This window comes from Hyposmocoma kahamanoa, unplaced genomic scaffold (assembly GCF_003589595.1).
Source record: "Hyposmocoma kahamanoa isolate Upper Pololo Valley unplaced genomic scaffold, ASM358959v1 94, whole genome shotgun sequence".
NCBI lineage: Eukaryota > Metazoa > Arthropoda > Insecta > Lepidoptera > Cosmopterigidae > Hyposmocoma > Hyposmocoma kahamanoa.
The window spans coordinates 3,126,949-3,151,092 of record NW_020654878.1 but is presented as its reverse complement, the minus strand read 5'-3'; the positions used below and the strand labels follow the sequence as shown (position 1 = coordinate 3,151,092).

Sequence of the window (24,144 nt, the reverse complement as noted above, 5' to 3'; positions counted from 1 at the left end):
GGTGTACAGTCGAAAATGTTTGGCTTAAATAATCATATAAAATATATATATATATATTATATCCCTTTACAAGAATCAATGATTTAGATCTTTCTGTGCCACACGTGTATTTGTGTGTTCATGATATGTTAAAGCTAACTTCGATTAGAACAACGAAACATAAAATTATTATTAACTAATAACACAATTTCGATTAAACTTTAAATAGATTATATTTTGATAAATAATATCAACGCTGAGACTACAGCTTTTTCAATGTAGCGCGGTTCGTAATCTTCGCATTTTACTCTGATGTATTTCTTACATATACACTAAATTGGCTAAAGTTAAATTTCGTTCAAGATTACTAGTGCTTTAGCACTGTCTATATGATTTTAAACTTACTGGCACCGCGAACATGCCAGTAACACTGAAAATAATGTTTTTGGTAGTCGATCGAATTTGTTTATCACCCCTTCTATAATTCCTGTCTCGTAGGCCATAATGAATCACAATATTTCAGCATTGGTGCATTAATGGCATGCCACGAATTCACACGACACTTTAAAAAAGCTGTAATCCAAGAAAACTTATAACCTCTGGTCCAGATAACAACGATTAAAATTACATTTGTCAATAAATATTGAATAATACATTGCTACCACACCAAAAAGGTATACAAAACACACAGTCACAGTTACAATGCTACATACTATACTAACAATGGAGGAGTATGAAATCGCCCTAAGATTACACATGATTTCAATTATTGGCACCCCTAGTGCCAGTACTTGCAATAGTGTAATTTTTTATACTAACTAGTGAGGAATGATCTGTTCAGGTAACTCTAAAGCACCTGTCTAATACTAATAAATTAATGCATTTACTCTTGTCAGTCTCAGTTTCGATTAAAATTTTCTCTTCTAAAATTTTTTTAAAATTGTTTTTTCTCATATTGCAAATATCTTCAATCATCTCAAGTTTTAAAATACTTCGTTTGCACATGCTTTATTCTAGCGAGTCTAAAGAGAAAGCAGAAGAACAGTTTAGTAATTCCAAACTCCTCCAGCACCACACGTAAATAATAGACACCTATAATGATATCCACACCCAACTACAAATATTGGAAGTTTGTATGACCGAAAGTACAAATTCTTTGAACATTTAATGGTATTACTTTATTTACATTATTCATAAACAGACTTCTCTTATTTAGATATAACGTCCTTGTATCAAGGATAAAACCGTAAGTATAGATATACAAAATCTATGTATACATATAAGATTGGGGACACATTCGATAAACATTCGTCCTTTATAATTATATACATCACACTTAGAATTAAGTCGTGCATAGTTAACCATTTAAAACCTTGTGTTATGAAATAATAACGTTGTCTTTTCAAGCTTTTTCCTTTGGCAGTTTTTACTGGCTTTGATTCTCAAATGAAAGCTGCCAATAAAACACTAAATAGGGTACGTTTGGCACCCTTAATTCCATAACACTGGCGACATTTAATTTTATACTAAAGTAGTAGTAAATACAATAAATATAAAGGCGTTCTTTCAGTTACTAGCCTTTTTCTATATCTACGACACACCTTAATGATAGAGCGTAATACAAGTGGGGTGCCAAGAAATGAATTGTACTAGTAATTGAAAGGTGACCAACAATAGACACATTCGCCATAAGTAGACAATAGAACTTTTACCTTGTTAAATTGTAAACTTGAGTCGTTTATGGTATTGATTTTTAATTTAATTTTTTGATTTAAAACGTTGTTTTCTTTATTGTTTTAAAAAGAGATAACACAAAATACCTTCTTATTAGAATAAACTTCCGTTCCGAAGTAAGATAGGTAATTACCCCAATTTCACCACCACAATGTTATTCATTGGCAATTTAGTCCATATTAATGTCAGTTTTGGAAAAATTCCCAAGGCTTTTTCCAGTCACGCAGATATAGCTCGGCACGTGTACATCTCTGTTATCTACCGCACCCAAGGATTTCATCGATTTTTTTTTATTGTGTTATATTGACACTGGCAGTGCTATGTAACGCTATATGTGACCGGAACGAGTCCGCGTGATTGAAAACGCCCTTGGAAAAGATAAAACGTCACGTCACCAGCCCTCAGTCGTATAGTTCCTAGTTGTGGGCGTCCGCCTACTCCGGCGTGAGGTAGAGCCGGCGGCGGGCGCGCGACAATCAGCGCGCGTCGCGGGGGGAGCGCGGGGGGGACACGGTCTCGCCCGCCAGCGCCATGTGCTCCAAATGTCGACGCACTATCTCGCACACGATGCCCGACTCGATATCCACGCCTGGACACACATAAGCGTTTCCACGTGCACTACGCGTCTGCTAGGTACCCACTTGTTATTTAGAAAATTATATTATATATTCTTTATTGCACCAAAAATACATCAGAAAACTTAATTGTAGAAAATGTGAGCACAGGTGGACTTATCCCTAAAAGAGATCTCTTCCAGACAGTGAGAACGAAGGTCATAAGCGGCAACACTGTGCAAGTAAGAAGGAAGGAGAAAAATAATAAACTTAGCACGTAAACAGAAAATAAATAATAAAAAAATAAAAAATAAATAAAAGATACCACTTAAATGAGTATTACAAATACGTAAAATATTTAACGTAAATATACACACAAATAATATAATATATCTACCTATATATATTAAAAAAATATAAAATACACATATAAGATGATGACAGTTCAGCAAGAAAGTGCGCTATCGACCTTTTCTTGAAGGAAGCGATCGACGGACTAGATTGGGTGTGAGCCTGTTCCACAACTGCGCTGCTCGAGAAGAAAAAGGGTTTAGAAAATTATAATAAAACAGGGTTACAATAATGGTAGTTTTCCACCGGCGAGGCGTGACGAGACAAGAATAGAAATCTCGCCGGGCTATTTCCACCATAAGTTGCTATTAATAACTCGCGTGATCTCGCGCTGTGATTGTGGATAGTGAAGATTCAGTGCTGTTCAGCGTCTAGTGTTAAATACGTGGCTAAAGTAACATGTCCCGTACATTATTGTTATTAAATATGATAATAGAAGAAGAATCAGATGAAACCATTTCTTTAAATCTCAATTCGTACATACCCCACAATCTCGCGATTGATATTAATAGCCATCGTCAGCTCGCGCGAGTCGTGCGAGAAATCGTGTTTCCTTTGAAGAGTATAATAATACTCTATGAAGGCAGCAATACGGTTCAATATTACATCAACAAATATTTCGATTGTCGCCTCAACCATCCTCGTCAATTCAGACCATTTCAACCGAAGATGGAATTGAAATTTTATGATACAAATTTTATACCTCGTCTCGTCTCGCCTCGCCGGTGGAAAACCACCTTAAGAATGGCAGCAGTCTTAGTAGGAGAACGATTGCTTCTCAATTGAGGAGCTGACAAAACCAAAATTTGTTGCGGCATGTATATGACTTTCAAATTGTAAGTGACGTAAATGTACGTCACTTACGCGAATGTTTAGTAGCAATACCTTCGCTAATGGCGAAGAAAAATCCCGTGATAAACCTGCACGTCGTAAGAAGTTTCTAACCCGGATTGAGCCAGGTGGCGGACTACGGCTTAAACTCTTTCCCTAAAGGAGACCCATGCCCAGCAATGTGATGTAAGGCCGTAGAAAAACATTAATTAGAAATAATAAAATAATCAAGTATTTATTACCTGCGTGCACATCTTCTCTTGTGAGGACGATCTCCTGGATCTCGTCTGGCGTCACTAGCACCACTCGATGGTGACGTGTTTGAAGGCTGTTCGCTACCACCATCTGGAAAAAACGATGGCGCTGCAGATTTCTGTACCCGTCATACGGTTGCAGAAGCAATGTATTTGCACAGCACTGTCCTGGCCGTTTAAGGAGATCCATACACAGAGCACAGCACCCAGCAGTAGTTCCCAAAGTCCAATAATTGGGACTGCTAGTTCAATGGTTAGCCTAGCCGATAGTATTAAGCACGCTCTATAATAAATAATCCTTACTGCAGAAGTTTAATATTCAAAATACTTTAAAAATGAGAAATGTATTAATTTGCAATTTTGTAATGCACAATTTTTATAACGTACACACTCAACATAGCCCCGCATTAGGGAAACCCTGTGTCGCGGGTGCCATGGACACACACGTAGACAACCACAAATTACACCCAAGCTCACGAGAGAAATAAATGTAGGCCATACAAATATTTCTCCCGACCCGGGAATCGAACCTGGGACCTCTGCATGGCAGTCCGGCATGGTAACCGTTCGGCCACGGAGGCAGTTAATAAAAAATACAGACAGATTCATTAATTGGACGTAGTACTAGTAGCAAAAAGGATTAAATCCACAAAATTATCAAAAATTGAGTTATATGTACCAAATGGTTCCTAAAGTCTAACCTCATAGATCAGGAAAAAAAACCAACATAATATTTATTGATATTATAAAATAAAAATATTTATTTATTTATATTATAAATAAATATCTCTGGAGTTACATGACATTACAAGTTTTGAAAATAAAACAAGAGTGAGAAACACTTTTAATTTTTTTTACATAGATTTCTCATAGATGGCGCTACGACTAAAAGTCGTTGAAAAACCAAATATAAAAAGACGACGCAAGCACATAGAAAAATTCGTGAGGTCCGCTGATTCGTTCCGTGGCTTAGTTGGTATAGCGTCTGGCACGGTATGCAAGACGTGTCGGTTCGAATCCGACCGGATCGAAGGATTTTTATTATAATTATAACAAACTACCACTAGTTAGAGTAATTTCACAAAAAAGAATTGAATATCAATTCAATAAAAATGTAATTAACACTTTTAAAGTTAAAACTGCCATACCTCGAAAATGAGTGGAAGTGGATTGGATCCTTTTTGATTAACTACATCCACTTTTAATTTAATTTAACTAATTTTAAACAATAACGAATAGCTGTTGAAAGTGTGGAGCAATTTGCGCTATATTAGATGTCTTTTAACCATCGGGTATATAACAAGAAATAGAGACGAAATGTCATTTAATTTGTTTGAAAGCTATTCTGCCAAATCATTACGGTGACAACTGTGCTCCGATTGGCCAGCCCGAATACGAAACAATTGACGAGTGTCGTCGTCGTGTTGTTTCACTTCAAATCGACCAGTTAACTTGAGCTTTGCTATAACGGATCAAAATTGCAAAATTACATGTTTAACATTTAATTACTGATGAAATTTGATCCCGTTTGTTTTGTAATTAGATGTTTTGCTGTTTTTCCCCACACCACCGTATGAAACAGTACGCCATTGTTAGAGACATTATCTTTATTACAATAAATACAGAATATTTTTTGGAATATACGGAGATGTACACACAGGTCAGTTGTTGGCGCTGTCTATATTTCAGTGCAAACGAGAGTTGATATTTATAAGTGATGTATCACTGACAAGTTACTAGGAATGTATGGCTTATTTCGTCTCTATTTCTGGTTATATACTCGATGCTTTCAACAGAGATAGCCGTGTTGGATTTTTCAAATAATGGTGTTTGTCTGTCAACTTAAAATATAGCCATATTTCATTTTGTTTATCTATAGCCTGTCTTTTTTTAAGACAGATTATAGATAATAAAATCACAGTTAATTGCGCAAAAGTGTTGTCCGCTTGCAAGCAGCTAGTAATTACAGTCGATAAATATTTTACTACGACATTTCATTTATCTACTACATTTTTACATGTCACCATTAGAATTACTTTAAAATCCAACTTCGACTTCCGAGGTCAGTAGTTTGTCCCACGATGCAGTGAAACCATTTCCGGAAATCCAACACAAACATGGTCGGAAAAACACCTTTTCCTGACCATTGTTAATAATATATCTATTATATTATATTTTATTATATTATATATTATTATATTATATAACTGCCTCCGTGGCCGAACGGTTACCATGCCGGACTGCCAAGCAGAGGTCCCAGGTTCGATTCCCGGGCCGGGAGAAATATTGTATGGCCTACAGTTATTTCTCTCGTGAGTTTGGGTGTAATTTGTGATTGTCTATGTGTATTATTATTATTATTATGTATTTAGTAGTATTACCTTATGTTTATACTTTTCAAGCGCACCCCTCGCTTTCGGTATGAGCAGAGCCTCGTCGGTCTCGAGCTTGAAGGAAACCACGTAGGCTTCGGGCACCCAGAGATTGCACAGAGGTGCCAGCATTTTTGGAACAAGTTGTAGTTGGATTACCGGAGGCGCTCCGCTGCCTGACTGGATTTTGTGAGTGGGCTGTGAAAAGAAATAAACGTGAACACGTGAACACCCACACATCATGATCATCATCACAATGAACACTTGATTTACTGACAGACTTATTTGTATTATACGTGCCGGCCATGTTTTTTTTTACAATATCAAGTGACGGGACGAACAAGTCGTGCGCCTGTTGGTAAGCGACACGCCTGTCCATGACAGTTGCAGTGCCATTCAGAGTTATTATTCGCAAAGATCTTAAGGGTACTGCCACTGCGTTCGTCACTCTGAGACATAGGTACAACAAAACATCAAAGTTTATTTTTGGTAAATATCTTGTTTTGCAAATAGTCATGGAACAAAAAATGTTGTTTATAATGTGAGGTTGTTAATATTTTAGAAGTAACCTTGAATATTTTTTTATACATGAAAATAACATTAAAATATAATTATCTACAGGGTCAAGAGCACGTCAATCCGACTTAAATCCAACTCTATGCCGCTTACGATAAGGACGGTCCAAAGTCCAAAGCGTCAAGCTTGATGTGCTCTTGATTATACTATGGTATCATTTAAAGTAATATTGTAAAACAAAAATGAACTGTAGATCACACTACTTTTGCGCTGATAGCCTCAAATTATAGCTACTCTGGCAGCATAATTTTGTCTTAAAATATTCTGTAAAAAAACATCAATTCAATAAAAATTTCATTAATACAGTGAATAGCGACATCTCTCGCCAGGACTGGTAGCTGTAAAGGTACTAACTGGGTGATAAATCTGCAATAGATTTCTCATAGATGGCGCTACGACTAAAAAGTCGTTGAAAGACCAAGTACAAAGACACGACGCAAGCACATAGAAAAATTCGTGAGGTCCATTGGTTCGTTCCGTGGCTTAGTTGGTATAGCGTCTGGCACGGTATGCAAGACGTCGGTTCGAATCCGATCGGATCGAAGGAATTTTTTCTGAGTGTTCGATCTTTGTATTAATAATTATAACAAACTAGTGGAGTAATTTCACAAAAAATAATTGAATATCAATTCAATAAAAATTTAATTAATATTCTGTAAAAGTTAAGTTTTTTTTACGATACTAAACTACGGGACGAACTAGTCTTGCGCCTGGTGTTAAGCGACACGCCTCCATAACAGTTGCAGAGCCAGTCAGTGTTTTAAATTACAAAGATCTGGGAGCACTATCACTGCGCCCATCAATCACCCTGAGACATAAGTTGACAAGTTCTATGTGCCTATAACTTTACCAGCACCCTTACGCGTTAAATCGTAACACAGTGGCGCTCGCATTACTGCTTGGCGGCAGAAATAAAAAAAAAAAGAAAGGGGGCAGTACTACCCTGGAAGTTTAATACAGTAATACCATTGACTTACAATTATATGGACGTCGGGTCCGCGGTAAAAAGTGTCCGAACTTATAGGGCGTTAAAATCATAGACAGAGCGTCATTCACGCTTTAGTCTTCGTTTATTCGACTGACAGCGAACCAAGCAAAATTAGACAGTACTGCGATGTCATTACAATTTAAATTCAACGTTTTAGCTTTTTCATATTCATTTACATGTCACTACGTTTAAATAGGTTGACTTGGGACATTTTTTTCGTGGTTTTTGTATTAGACCCGTCGTCCATTTATTTGTAAGTCAATGAGTAATACTAATTATTTATTACTACAGAGAAACGTTTACTAACCACTCTGTCCTTAGGAATGTAGAAGTCCGAGACTGCAGCGGCCAAGTATAGACACGCTCTCGCGCCGAGGTTGGCCAAGCACTCACACGCTGCTCGCAGAAGCCACAAGTACTCGGAGACTGTTGTAAAGGACACGTAGAGAATCGCGCCAGCCGCGTGCGCAGCTTTATATCGGAGAAGTATAGGTGCTAGCACGTCTACGCTGTCGGGTTTTACTGAAATCGAAAGTACGCCACATAATTGCCTCGTCCTAGTCTAATAACAAAAGTGATAATAGAAAGTCCATTGGCAATGTCTAGTTAATAAAAGATTGTTATGGCCATTTATTTTGAGAAGAAATTACTTCTTTTCATTAAATCCGTACTTATAAGCATCTGCACTTATACACGCTTAATGCTATAATTTTCTACGCTCACAGAAAGAAAGAAAACACATTTATTTGTTTCCCACAAATGACACCACAAAAAGAAAAAAAAAACATAATCAAAACATTCAAACGTAAAATATAAATAAGTAATTACGAAGCAAAAAAAATATATAAAACAATGAAATTAAAACACAAACTATTTACATAAACAAGAACACAAAGTATAAAGTTACTTGTGTGGTGTCAGCCGTTTGTTACCACAAAAGAGTCACTAACTCAGTAGGTATTAGCTGCCTCCGTGGCCGAACGGTTACCATGCCGGACTGCCACGCAGAGGTCCCAGGTTCGATTCCCGGGCCGGGAGAAATAGTTGTATGGCCTACAATTATTTCTCTCGTGAGTTTGGGTGTAATTTGTGGTTGTCTATGTGTGTGTCCATGGCACCCGCGACACAGGGTTTTCCCTAGTGCGGGGCTATGTTGAGTGTATGCGTTATTTATTATTATTATTTTTATTTGCTAAAAACGTTTAAAGATATGTTTCTACTCTAAAAGAACGCTTAAATCTGTAAGCTTGTACACTAATACACGTTTAAGGCTATAAGTTTCTACATTTATAGAACCCAAAAATTAAATACTCACCTGTGATTGAAGTATTAGGTCCCCGTTCCTGTATGTCAAGCATATCCAGCAGCTTCTGCCCATTGAAGTGCCTCGTAAAGGGCTCCAGTGACTTCTGACGGTGCATGAAGATGACGGCATAACCTTGTTCGAGGAAATGCTCCGCGGAGGCCGAGCCTCGGGTGCCTGCGCTAAAGTTGTCCACGAACCGGACTGTGTTGTGCTCTAGGGGCACTGTTGTGCCCCCCGACTGGAAATAATACAAGTTGGATATAAGGCACATTTAAGGGTATATAAGTGTATCTTGTGGTGTTGCAAAAAAGATTTTTTCACATCAAACAGGATTCTGACATGGCATATAAAGGCGGTCTCTCACATTTTAGTTTTCTTCGCACAGCCGAAGACTACAGACAGCCCCGGTCCACTGGCCCAGCGATTTTCATATTGATAACACCATGTTTTATCGTTAGGGCTCAGTGAAAACCAGCGCCACTGTCTCATTATGACTGTGGTCCGTATGTCCGTACATATATTTCTATTTTGTTTTGTTTGTTCAAGTGTATGGCGTCGCAATAAATGTTTTTCTATTCTATGTAACACGATTTTTGTTTCTGGGTTATCAATATTTTCTGATTGGCTCTAATACAAAACTTTATTTCTCTGCAAAAAATTTCCTTTTGTGATCAGACAACGAAAACGTTCAAATTTTTGGGTTTCTCTTTATTTATAAAGACAAAAAGGGAACATTACATTTCAAAATATATAATACAGTATATTTGAACCAAAATTCTATAAGCTGATGACAAAGAATAAAGAAATGTGTAGATATGCCAGATTATGTAAATATCGCTAGCTACGTAGCTATGTAAATAGGCATTTACACTACAAAAGCAAAGGCTTTCAGCTTGCAGGGCATTGACCTACCAACCTTCAGGGGTATAGCCACTCTGTCCTCCTTTATCATAACTAACGTAGTCACATTTTAGCGAAATTGAGTTAGTAACATGACTGGAAACAGTGAAACGAGATCTACATCTACAACCCCCTACAAGCGGTTTTTTTATATCTTATTTCGTTTCAATGTTCTTAAGTAAGAAAAACGCAATTGGCATTTTTCAAAGAAAAAAGCCTTAGGTGCCAATATCACGGAAGTTATCAAAAGCTCAGCGTTCAGCCTTTGTAATGGCAAGGAGGGTTGTACTCTTTTCTACATGCAGTATAATACCCCGCTTTACGGGAGGGATGCGGTTCGGACAAAATCGCGTTAAGCGAATTTCGCGTAAAACGGGGTTGTTCTTTGTTTGTGTGGCCCGCCTGGTGCTATGTTTTTGGTCACCCTAGGGTCTGAATCGCGTTAAAGCGAAATCGGGGTTTTACTGTACTTGGCTGTTCAATGAAATCAATACTGTCAAACTTGAAAATTTGTAACAATGTAACTAACCAACTTCGAGTATATCGCCCTTGTACTGGAAAAAACAATTATTTCACAAAATATCGACTTTGAAATAAATGTAATTGAAATTTCAATGACGACTATTTCTTAAAAAGATGATTCCACATTTCATGTGTTACCTAAATTTGAAAATGTTTGCATTTTATATAAGCAACTTTGTCGCGTTATCCAATATTAAGTCATATTCTGTGAAAATTCCAGATAATTGGTTTTCGCAGTACAACGACGATATAACCAGAAACAGAGACGAAATAAGGGCCATCCAGTGTTGGGCAAAATTTAATTGTTCTGGCAATTAAAGATTGACAATTGATTAATTGTCAATTGCGAAACAGCAATTAACGATTGATCAATTGTTAATCGCAAATATCTACAATTAACAATTAATCAATTTTCAATCTTTTCAATGTTTTTGATTAACAATTAACAATTAAAACTGACAATTATGATAAATTTATAGGGCATATGGGGGTGAGTTAGGGCGTTGGTTGTGGGGGCCTGTTGGGGGCCTGCTGGGGGCAGGTAAGGGGGCCGGTTGGGGCCCCGGTTGGGGGCCTCAGTTAATAAACTTAAAAATTAATAAACTTAATAAACTTAAATTTAAAGAAAATATTCCATCTCTATGGGCGGCAAACTACGGGATGAATCCGGTTTCACCTATTTTCAGGTAACCGATTTCAATAAAACTTAGCAAATAGATATAATTCCACAGAATTTTGAGGTCGGTTTTTTTTTCAAAAAAAAAAGTTATTTAAAATCTAGTTTGTAAGTTTCCCAAAATTCCTTTTCGTTTAGAAACTAGAAATGACAACTGTTATAACATGTATATTCAATTACAGTCTGAAGTTGTTTACTCGTTCAAGTTTGATGTATTACGATGTTTGCATTAACCGGTTTGGTTTATTTTGTAAACATTACTTGATGTTTTGGTAAACAGTATTACTACAGCTCCTACACGTAAATATGCATACATAGGAAGTACAAGGTCTATACTGCAGACCTTTTCGATTCAATATATTCAAACCTGTTTACTAGTTTTTTGAAGAATGGGGTGTTGTAGTGCATAATAAATAATTGGAGAATCATCAAGGTGGGAATAAAGTTTTATTATTACATCAAATATTATAAATGCGGCAGTAACTCTGTTTGTTACGTTTTCACACATAAGAGTTGATGTTCAATTATTTTTTATGTGAAATTACTCCACTAGTTTTACAAAGACCGGATTCGAACCGACGTCTTCTAGCATGCCGTGCCAGACGCTATACCAAAAGCCACGGAACGAATCAGTGGACCTCACGAATTTTTCTGTGTTTGTTGTCGTGTCTTTGTATTTGGTTTTTTCAACGACTTTTTAGCCGTAGCGCCATCTATAAGAAACCTTAAGTATTTCGTCACCCAGTTAGATACCTTTATAGCTACCAGCTCTGGCTAAATATGTCGCTATTCATTGTATTTAATTTTTTATTATATTGATATTCAATTATTATTTACGCTGGTTCATTCCGTGGCTTAGTTGGTATAGCGTCTGCCACGGTATGCTAGAAGACGTCGGTTCGAATCCACCCGGATCGAAGGAATTTTTTCTCACTGTTCGATCTTTGTATTAATAATTATAACAATTTCGATGAATTTTGGTATAGATAGACGGGATTTAGGAGAAACAAATAGGCTAGTTTTTGTCACAAAAATAAATCTTTAAGGGGATGAAATAGGTAATGAAAGTTTGTACGGGGGACCAATCATTTCTCAAGTTTAGTAGCAGTAGAGCTCCTTGTGAAAGAGTTCGTCCAGGGAAGTACTGCCACCTTACCTATTTCTGCCGCCAAGCAGTAATGTGAGACCGTTACTGCGTTCCCGTTTTGAAGGGTAAGGGTGCTGGTGAAATTACAGATACATGGGGCTTGTCTATTTATTTCACAGGGTGCCTTTGCGATATAAAGCTCTGAGTGTCACTGCAACTGTTATGAACAGGCGTGTCGCTTAACACCAGGCCCACATAACTTGTCCCCCGTCACTTGATAAAAAAAGAATCTGAAAATTCATATTCATGCCTTTTGTAAAAAAAAAACAAAACAAACACCAGCTAGTTATTAATAAAAATTAAAAAGATTTTAACCGAATGATACTTAGGTTAAATAAAACACACTATTGCCTAGACATAAAAACGAGTTCTTAGGTTTTCGCGATCGTTACACATAGGAAATGAAACTATTTTTAACCGACTTCAAAAGAAACAGGAGTTTCTCAATTCGACTGTATGTTTTTTGCGTAAGCATGTTACACGATAACTCCGGATAACGTGAACCGATTTTGTTGACGCACTTTCGGGTATCCAATTTCAATAAAATTTGACAAATGGATATCGAGTTCTTAGGTTTTCGCGATTGTTGCACATAGGAAATGAAACTATATTTCCGGATTTAAATCCGGTATTTTTTTTTTCAAACAAACCAACGTTTCGGGCCCTTTACAAGTCCCATGGTTACGGTTGACTGAGGTGGTACAGTCACCAACCAGTTATGTCTAATATTAATGCAAACCACCCTATCTTTTGGCTATAGTTATAAAAGTTATTAATTAAATACCTTATTTATAATTTTACAAAGAAACATTCCAATTTACGCTACATTGTTTTACAAATTATTTTATTGTAACAATAGGAATTTATATTAAGTTAAATTTATTATTAATTAACAATGGAAATTAGAATAAATTAAAACATATTAATTAATACTGCAGTCTTTTGTCTGATTGGTGATTTTTCATCAGAGGAAATACTGGATCCAAACTGGTGGTACGGAGAAACCATCTTTCCTGTTGAAATTAGGATGTTTTTTTAATTTCAATGGCCTCTCGAAGCATCCTAGGTAGATAACGGACTTCTTTTGCAAGGTCCTGGGGTTTGTCAAACTTCATTGAATCTGTAGGTTTATCCTTGACATGACATTTACAAATAGATGTAATTTCATGAACTTTTGAGGTTGGTTTTTTGTGACCGTGATCTGATCGTGATGTTAAAAAAAAACAAATGTCCGCGACTTAGATCCAAAAAAATAGTTTCATTTCCTAGAAATACAAAATCAATAAAACATGGGCTGTAGGTATATTGCCGGAGGACATTTTTAGATGCTTCGTTTTATTCAAAATAGCGGTATTGTAAATGCTATGTGGTTAGTCGCTTTTTGAATCAATAATATAAATGCCATTGCTAAGTATAAACTGTTATGATTAATGATATCGTATCGATGGCCTATTACCGCGTTATTATATATTCACAGAGGCGCAGTTAGGCAGTGCTTGTTTTCATACACACATAAACGTTAACTTCTAATTGACGTGTAATTGTTTCCTTAGAGAATTATGTACATATCGTCCGAGATAGTGCAGTTAGGTACGCGTAACTAGCATTGGATTATGAATTTCCATTTCGGTAATTTGTCGTGGCCATTGAAATAACAAAGTAATAACGTTAAATGTCTCTCCTGTAAAATTTGGTTTACTTTAGATACGCGCCTTTGACGCAGATTTGCACTATCCCCGACGACACACAGAAAGCGGGGCGTGTGCCCGTCTCGCGCGTGGTGTGTTGTCATCCATATAAATACACGTGTCCGTCAAGATGGCTGGACCAAACGAGACATACAAATCAAACTGTGCTCATTATTTACTACCCATTTTCTATTATTTAGTACATATATTGACATATTTTCTACCTTAGCGAAGCTTCTTGCTTAGCGCTAACGGAATTATGTGGTCAGTCGTTCTGACATCAGGTTGGCTGACTACTTTACGTTTTTCATGGTTCTAGCAGTACTACTTGGTACTTGGTGTAACGGGCTGGTGTCCGCAACTCGACGTCAAGGCGCCTATTTTGCGTGTGGTTCTAGCAGTATATAATTTACTTTTTTTATATAACTATTTACTACCTAAACATACTTTTTGTCACTATTTTAGGAAGCTTCTATAAAAAGTTATTTAAAAAAATTAATAAAACGCCTTTACAAAAATTATCTTCTAAAACGACAGTTTATCTTCTCCGTGTCATTGCTAACAATATTTTTTCAAGGCGCTTAGAATATACCAACAACGGTTCCTGGATTATCTTGGCCAACCTGACGTCAGAATGGCTGGCCAGTATATTTCTTTAATATTTGTAGAAAATATGTCAATAAAGGTACTAAATAATGAGCAGTTTGATTTATATATCTCGTTTGGTCCAGCCCTCCTGCCGAACACAAATACACGGAATTAGACCCGCCGTGCTCCCGACCCGACACGCGACCGACCCGCACCCGCTCTTTATGTGTTTCACGCTTAAAGGTTCCGAAAAACAAATGACATTGGAGTGAACTGACGGTAATTGCACTGAGGAAGAGTACTCTAAACTCACAAGAAAAAGTCAACCTGAACCTGATTTAAGAAGATATTTTTTTACGGATAAAGTTTAACTTATATTACTTACTGTGACTAAGACAATCTTGTTGCCGTAAGTGTCATGTCGTTCACAGAATTCTCTGAGCAGAGAGCGGTTGTCCTCGAAATCGGTGGGCGGTAAGTGCACTGCAAAGAACTCCTCCCATGAACTGCTAGCCATGATGGTGCACTGCAATGATAGTTATCTATTTTCAGGCATTTGCAACTCATAATATTTATAAGTAAAATATACTAAAAAAGTAGTGTTAGAATGTCCTAAATCAGTACTGGGAACTCATGCGATTTTTCAGCAAATACAGAGTTTTTTGTTACCGCAGCTAGCACCACATAAAGTATATTTTTACACTTATTGTATTTGTTTATATTTATGTAAATAATCTGAGTTTTTATAGCAGTACAGCTCCTTGTGAAAGAGCTTGTCCAGGGAAGTATTGCCACCTTACCTATTTTTGCAGTAATGTGAGCAGTACTGCGTTTCGGTTTTTAAGGGCAAGGTTGAGGGTGAAATTACAGGCACATGGGATTTGTGAACTTATATATCTCAGTGTGATAAGCGCAGTGTCAGTGCCCTTCAGATCTTTGTGATTTAAAGCGCTGAGCTCTGCAACTGTTATGGACAGGCGTGTCGCTTACCGCAAACAAATCCACAACAAGACAACTAATGTTTGACCCATGCTATGCAACGCGAGTGCATCGCGAAATTATACGAATGTGTAAGTCCGTACATGCCACGAGGCGGACATGCACACATACAAACCGCGCAGCTACGTTTGTATGGAGTTATTATACTTATTTTTCCAGATACCGAGCTTTTTAATGTATGTTCCACTGTCCATATTTCGATTGTTTTCATTGACCTACTAACAAAAGGACGTCGGGTTCGCGCTAAAAAGTGTCCGCACTTATAGGACGTTAAAATCGCATACAGAGCGTCAATCGCGCAACAGTCTTCGTTCGTTCGACTGATAGCACGGTTGTCAGTCATACAGTACTATTAGTATAATAATAACTTGTAAAAATTACTGCAGTAAAGTGTAAAAACAGGATTTTGTGTCATATTTTCACTAAACAAATATATTGTGTTATTATAGATATCATTTAAAAGGTGTTAGTTTGCACATTTGTATATGTATTTAATTTATTTAAAAATAAATCGTAAATATAAATTACAAAAGCAAACAAAATAATCAAATAGCTAATTGTCCTTTTTTCTACAAAAAAAGCTTCAAAATTACTTGAAAGCGTAACGGTTTTATCATAAATCGGTTTTCGGATATTTGAGTTTAAGTTTAGTTGGAACATCGGTACATTTCTTATAGTACACGCTTATTTTCACATTTGCAATATTTGTTTGTATGTATCTGCCCAACTCTTTATTATTTCTTTAAGTGAATTTGTACATAATTCGACATAATAATATATATAAAAAATAATTAATGTTTACAATGAAGACTGCTTCATTACTCTTGTGTTGAAGTAATTTTCAGCAGAAGCTAAATTTGGTGCATTTTGTTAAGTTTTCAGTACAAGCTGAGTATACTGTTTTTGGGCCCTTAAATTGTTGCAAGCAAAATTAGGCAGTACTGTATTGACGTTACAATTTAAATTAAATGTTAAAGTTTTTTATTTTTCATTACATGTCACTACGTTTGTATAGGTTAACTTCGGACATTTTTTTCGTGGTTTTTGTATTAGACCCGACCATGACCCGACATGTCCATTTGTTGGTAGGTCAATGATTGTATTAGTAATAGCCAGATGATATCTACTGGACTTGTTGATGTTTGTATTTAGACAAGGTTGTACCATTAATAAAAAATAAGGTTTCCAAGAGACATTTTTAAAACAAGCCGCGCTGCTGAAGCGTGGCCTCCGCCCCTCTATACTTCGCAGGGATTGTAAAATAGTTTATCACAAAAACTAACATAGATAACACTCCGTAAGAAGCCAAAGTAAGTGTTTTTAAACAATCTTGTTATTACGGTCAAGTTGAAAATCAATAGCTGCAGTCGTAATGAGTAGCTGTCTTTTGGGGAAGCCAAAGTAACAACTGAAATCCAAGCTAAGCTCCTTCTTAGTGTTAATAAACTCATTGTGATCCTATTACAGTTTACTAAGCACTGGATATTTTGTTTCAGAATAATTGTTATGTTAAAATTCGTTGTATCCGTTGCAATGCCACTGAAAACGTGTGAAGTGTACTATTGCCTTAACCCTCTCTGTTTGATCCCGGCTGAACCCGTCTCGAAGCGGACCAGACTTTACTTCGATGAAACTCGTAATTTTCCGTTTATTGCAGCTTCTTATTCTTAAGTGGACTGTATACACTTATATTCTTGAATGAACACCTTATCATAACAATTGTGATCTATGTCCCTATCTACCGACCCGAGAGATAGGGTTTTCCGGAGAGACTACGGGCTCGACGGCAAGACCAGGGTACGGCGGGCGTCCGGGCCATGCCCTCCGCCAGTTATACGCCTTCACGGGCGTCTCTGGCGGACCTGGACTTGGGTATGGGCTCGCCGAGGTTTGTGGTTAGCTGCAGGGACGAACACGTTCGTCTGCCCCCGTGGTGTGTGGCCGGGACGTTCGTCCCGCGCGCAGCTAGCGCGTCTTAGTAGTGGTCTAGTTGAGGGCCTGAGACGAGGAGACGCGCGGGTCACGTGAGTTGTCCTTTAAGTCGGTAGCTATGTCCGGACACAGTCGCAGGACACTGCTACTTGGCATCTCCGGCACTAAAGCACAGAGCTAGTAGAGGATGAGCTAGATATCTTCCAGTCATTCCAGCTGCCTTCATTCGAATTTGGGAACTGGAGAGACGCCGTTTATGAGGCGTCGGGAAGTGAGCGCGCCTTACAGCTCCGCCACCAATGAGGAGATTTGGTAGTCGACTCAGAGTCGGCGGCTCAGCGGTGGCAACCGTTAATCGTGCAGAGCGCGACGGGAAGTGAGCGTGTCTACAGCTCCGGTACCTATCTGGAAAATAGGGAGGGTGCTGTACGTGCACGGGGTGGCTCACCTAAAGCACTAGCTTTACAGAGAACCGAATAAAGTCCGTGCAAACGGGCTGATCCAGGGTTAGGACCTGACTTGATGGTCCCTGTGCAGGTTCGTTCGGTCATAGTGCCCTTCCCGCATATCAAGAAGTTGATAGGGACACTATAAACAAAACTTATGTAGAAAGGATATGGGACTGTCCGTAACACTCTCTTTAGAGAGACCCGTGCCCAGCAGTGCGATTGCGGGCGAATGCACTTCTTGAGAAAGTTCTATCCCAATCGAATCGATAATTGCGATCAATACTGCGAAATGCGTACGGGACAAATAAACATACGTGACACTTGTGTTACATATATAATAACATGTATATAGATAGATACCACAAACGGTAAGTAGGTTACAGGTAAGCAATCGAGTAAGTCGTTCAGTGATCGTTCATTGCTCAAGTTTATTAATAATAATGTGCCACACAAGCACTCCAATTGTGGGACTGGATAAAAAATCGAGAATGTTCTTTGTGAAAGTCAGTTGTATATAGTGAGACGGATGACAATGTTTGCAAGGATTAAAGTGGCGATCAATAGTCCCTGCCTACCCCAAAGTGAATTCAAATGTGTGTGTATACACTCAACAAAACGAACACCACTCACACCAGAAACAATTAAGAAAAATTAGTTTCCTAAATTGGTTCTACCAAGCACCGTCATCAAATTATATAATTAGCCTGGTTAAAAGTGATAATTTATCATTGATAATCATTTGTAATTATGACTGTCAATTATAAAATTCATTGGAAAAACAAAATGTTACTGCTAGCAGTGAGTCGCCATCTGTATCTGAACACAATTTGCCGTTTCAAGACATACCCAAACGCGTCAATTGAAATATATTATATTTAAAATCTTTTAAAAATATACTTGATGTCGATTATTTCGTAATTTTGGAATAAAACAATAATTATAAAAGCACTTTCTTTTTTAAATAATATTTTTTTTAAAAAATCAGCATGGATAACACTCAAACAATCTAACAGGATAATTATTATCAAAGACGAATAATAATGACCAATTCCAAACACTGGTCAAAAAACCAAAATAATAACTATTAATTTTAGTGTGACTTATTTAGAGTATTAATCTATTAAGGTCACTAACAATTACAACTTGGGGCAAGATGAATACCTTTGAGGTCTAATTTATAAAGAACTGTAGGATTTATTGAGATTTATTTATTTTTCTTCCTTTAGGAGGTGAAGATGTGTTCCATCCACTGCATGGAAGAATCTACAATGTCTCAATTAGCTTATGGTTGGACATGTATTTATTGGAACACTCAATGAGAGTTCTAGTTAGATTAGTCCAAATTTTCTATGCTCTGTAAGCGACATGCGTGTTCTTTACATTTGTAGGGCCACTCAGAGATTTAAATTGCAAAGATCTGAGGGGCACTGCCACTGCGCCCGTCACCCTGAGACATAAGTTGACAAGTCCCCTGTGCCTGTAGTTGCACCAGCTCTCTTACCAGTCCAAACCAGAATGCAGTAATGCTCACATCACTGCTTGGCAGCAGAAATAGGAGATGTGGCAATACTTCATACTAACTCTTTCACATGGATCTTTACTGTTACACAAATATTGCATAAATTATATTGACACATACACATGACCAAACAATAATTATTACACATTTGCGATACCAGCCATAAACGTACTGAAGTTAATTCAGTAAGAAAAATTTTTGATATTTTCACAATTTAACATGATAAAGTTACTTCTGATGGGAAAACATTTGAGTTGGTACACACTGAATATGTCTAGTCGATCTACTCATCCAGTCAAGAAATGGTGTGGAGTAAAACTAAAGTAATTATAAATTTTGATTTAACATGCACCAATATACCATTGTTTAGATATGCGGTTACATTTACAGAACTGAAACTGAAAAATGAATTGTGGCGTAATGATTTTTCGCAATTATTCATTGTGTGTGCCCTATAAAATAAAATGAGTTGATTTAAGTTATTACTGTAATATAAGACTGATTTAAATATATCATAGGTCAGTACATAAAATTGATTTTAATTTGGCTGGTCAAGTTCCACCATTGGTTAAGTTAAATTTTCTGGAGTTAGAATACGTGTTTAAACTTTTGAAAATAGGTTTTTCTTATATAACAAGCTCAATTTTCAAAGTCTTCAATCAGTTTCTATTTGGATATTTCTTTTCACATACGTTGCTATGATCCCAAAGTAAGTAACTAAAACACTTGTGTTATCGAAATCGGGAACAATGACTGTACCACCAACACCCAGACTCGAGACAATATGAAACGTTTGTTTGAATTGTTAATATAGAAATCTATTTTATGGTTACATAAAAATAAACAATTTTATTGTTGCAAAAACCACTTTATTGTTGATTAGTAAATCACAATAGCCAATCATGCAAGAGGTAGTATGTATACACGGAGTACAGCCACAAGCACATTAACCTTGACACTTAACTTGTCACACGTCCCACAGACAATTAAAAAATATTGTAAAAAAAAGAATTTAAGGCAATTTATTCCGTACAATGTACACGAGTACAATATTATGATTATAAGTATATTGCACTGAAAAGGGTCCAACTCAGCAAATATTGCAGTCAAGCCACATACTGGTTTTTAGTGAACCTATTTCAACATGGTCAATTAAGTAAATTAAACAAATAAAAGTAAAAAATGCAAACACAACTTAATTATGTACGGAACATAATTAATTAAAAAAAAATATAACTTGTGTTACAGACACAGTCTAGCTTCACGTCACTATAGTACCAAAACCATCATATACACCAAGTGTCTCTATGAAATTTTGCCAAAACTTACTTAACTTACATACACACATGCATATGCACACAGAGACACATACACGCACACACACATCTGCTGTCCTCTAACTAAAATGTGGCTAAGTGACAAAATATTTTTTTGCGATATCACAAAAAACTGAAATTTATTGAAATGAATATTTAAATTGTTTAAGAGGGAGCAGAGGAAAAATTCCTAATCTTCGATTTTAGAGGGGTAAATCCACTTTAAAGTTTAAAAAAATATTGTATGAGTAACTACACAATATATTCAAGCATAGACATTAATCAGAAACATAAAACAATAAAGTTTCCTCGATAGATAAAAATCACGAAATGACCTCTAATTTTCACATTTTTTCGATTTATCCTCAAAATGCTACAGGTTATTAGGACAAAAATTAGATAATTAATTATATTTATGCATGATCGACAACTGTCACTATGGATTTTTTTAATCCCTTTAGTTTGAGAGTTATTCCGCTAAAACGAATTTGGTGCTTTTAATGTGCAAAATTCAACATCTCCTGTGGCATGTCACGCGAAGTTCAGGCATATATGTCTTTCACAAATTTGGGCGGAGCCAACGTCAAAACTTTTTTGGCATGAGAGCTTTTAATGATATTTCAGCTATGCATCATAAGGGTAAGTTCGAATAAAACGAATTTGTTAACTAATTTGAACTGTTTTTAAAAGAGAATTTTTACTGTTGACATTTATCACTTAGCCACGTTTTAGTTAGTTGAGCAGACATACACAAACACACATATATTAATTTATTTTATTGTATGGTCTACTTGGGAAGAGCGGGGTCTCCTGACACAGGTATTTATATAACAGGAGTATCCTTGCCTAGTGGCAATCTATTTCGAATTTTTTGTTAAAAATAAACATGTTGTATTGTAAAACTTGATATGTTGTTGACTGAAAAGGGACAACAATTTATTGGCTTTAACTATGCAGAAAACATAGCCCTAATTTCACCAACTTCAAGCAAGAAGCAGGCCAAGCTTGAAGGTGTCTGACCAGCACCAGAGAAGACAGTTAATATTATGAATTAACATTAAAAAAACACAACCAAAACAACGTGACCTTTCGCAATGTTTTCTACACTTATTTAGGTGCAACAACTATTTCATATGACGATTTCCAGGTTGCCGGGTGGATCAATCGCTCATTTTTAATGGGATTAGAAATATTCCAATACAAGCTAGACTCACAAAGCACGGCCTGTCGGAACCACGGCTTGACCCTCTAAATCCTATTAATTACACGCTTAAATGTTTGTACAGCGACTGAAGCACAAACAGCACAACACATCGAAGGTTCAACCTAGACTATTACACCGTTTATTGAAAAATCAATGACACCACGGACTCCGTGGAAAATATCGACATTCCAAGACACTTAGTGAAGGATTACCTAAGAATAGCACTGTCCTTGGATGGTGCTGCGCGGAGGTTAGCCCGCCGACCTTCGATCGACGTATTTAATTTAGAAAAAACGAGAAATTTTATTACAATATACTAACACGACCATTCGCGACGGACTTCGACCTCCTTTGACTTTGACGTTTAGCTTTTCTAAAATTTTTTTAATGTTCAGTATGACCAGTTTAGTTTTATAATTTCGTCAGTTTTCTTCGATAAAGCCAAAATAAAATCTTTTATATTAAAAGATTAAAGACTTATTTCAACATTTTACATCAATAAAGAAATAGAATCTTCAAATATATATATACTACAAGAACTTTATGAGTACCTGACTTAAGATGATTGTTTTATTTGAAATAATCAAGCATTATCAGAAATAATGACTTGGTAAATTTTCAACGTTGACAGTAAAGTATACATTTACTAAGAATGTTTGCATTAACAGAAGTATGTAAAAAAATGTATTCGTGGCTGGTAATTACTCTGCTTATACTAATTTTTTTCCATCTTATAAGTTACTCTGTGATCGTAGTTTTCCCAAGAAGGTTGCCTTATTGCACTTTAGGTGATTGATAGGTTATTTCATAATCTCAGTACAGAGTAGTAAAAAATCCGACCTCAAAAGAACGTGGAATTACATTCAATAAAACTTGGTAATTATATTATAATTACCAAGTTTTATTGAAATCGGTTCCCGGAAAGTGCGCAAACCCAGATTCGTCCCCTAGTTTGCCACTATACGGGACTTGACACAGGAAATAATAAAAATCGGTTCTCACTACTCAAAGTATATTGAGAGAGAAAAACGCCTTGAATTGGAGAATAGCAAAGTCAACCATTAAAATAATTGCTCCTTATAATAAAATTTAGGTGCTATTTATAAAAATGACTCTTCATTCGAGAACAGCCACACTTAGAAGTGGATGATTTTCTTCAAAATTAAATGGGACCACTATGGAGGTACCCTCTTTCCAACAAAAAAAGAATCATGCCGTGCGTAACATACATACAAAAAAACATACTGTCGAATAGAGAACCTCCTCCTTTTTTTAAAGTCGATTAAAAAAGTTACACATAACATATATTATATAATCGACCATAGATGATCCTATTATACTTCTAGTTTAATGGGCTATTTTAGAACATTTTAGTATAAAATGTAGGAATATAAACAATTCCCGCCCAAAATCTGAATGTTACACAATTTTTATTTAAAAAATTGTAATTTATAAGTCTGGGACAACACCAACACCATCTCGCGCGACAAAAAGCGGGAGATCTCTATGCGAGAATAACAGTAATCAGTATCTCGCGCCTTATGTCGCGCTCGCGCTAGTTGCACCCTGTCATGCTATCTCTTCAGCAGAAAGCATTACAATATCTGAATGTATAAATAGTTGTTGCGTAATAACTAAATAATACTAAATGTCACCTTAATGATTACAGTTGTTCGTTTTCCATGTCATTATACTTAATTTTCGTATGTAGTTTACATTAAATACACCTTGAAAGGTTTTATTCATATTGGCTACATTAATTTTAGATTATCGTAATGCATTGTTAAGTGTTTTCTACATTCTGTGTACCGTCTAGGCTCTCGGGTTTCTTTCAAAGCAAAGTTTAAGGAGACTGGTATCATGACTGTGGTATCACAGTACATTTACTCAAATATTTTATATGCTCCTAAAAATATACATAATTTCATTAAGAAAGAAGATATCCATAACATTAACCTTAGAGCTAAGTCCAAACTCATGGTAACACGATTTCCTTTAACCAAAGTAAACAACTCTTTTATGGGGAACTGTACACGTCTTTACAATTAGATTCCAGAGCATATAATTAAGTTTATCATTTCCTAAGTTTAAAAATATTTTGAAAAATATTTTTCAATTACATTATATTTTGATCGAAAAGTCATATTACAAAATTGAAGATGTTAGATAAAGACATATGGAATGACGACACGGATCCAGAATCCACACAAATTTGATTCAAAGTGTTTTCCATAGCATTTCAGTTTAATTGAAAAGAGC

General features: G+C 36.4%; 1 protein-coding gene across 1 annotated transcript; it reads right to left on the bottom strand.

Annotated features, from left to right (window-relative positions):
• Positions 1 to 1,928: 1,928 nt before the first annotated feature.
• LOC113237833 (phosphopantothenate--cysteine ligase) lies at positions 1,929 to 22,225 on the bottom strand. Its single transcript, XM_026474518.1, has 7 exons — positions 22,098 to 22,225; positions 14,852 to 14,992; positions 8,955 to 9,183; positions 7,947 to 8,161; positions 6,085 to 6,273; positions 3,692 to 3,794; positions 1,929 to 2,302 (listed from the first exon to the last, which is right to left on the bottom strand). Exons 2-7 carry the CDS (start codon positions 14,981 to 14,983, stop codon positions 2,190 to 2,192), a joined length of 981 nt encoding a protein of 326 aa, XP_026330303.1. The 5' UTR covers positions 14,984 to 14,992; positions 22,098 to 22,225; the 3' UTR covers positions 1,929 to 2,189.
• Between the last annotated feature and the right edge of the window lie 1,919 nt (positions 22,226 to 24,144).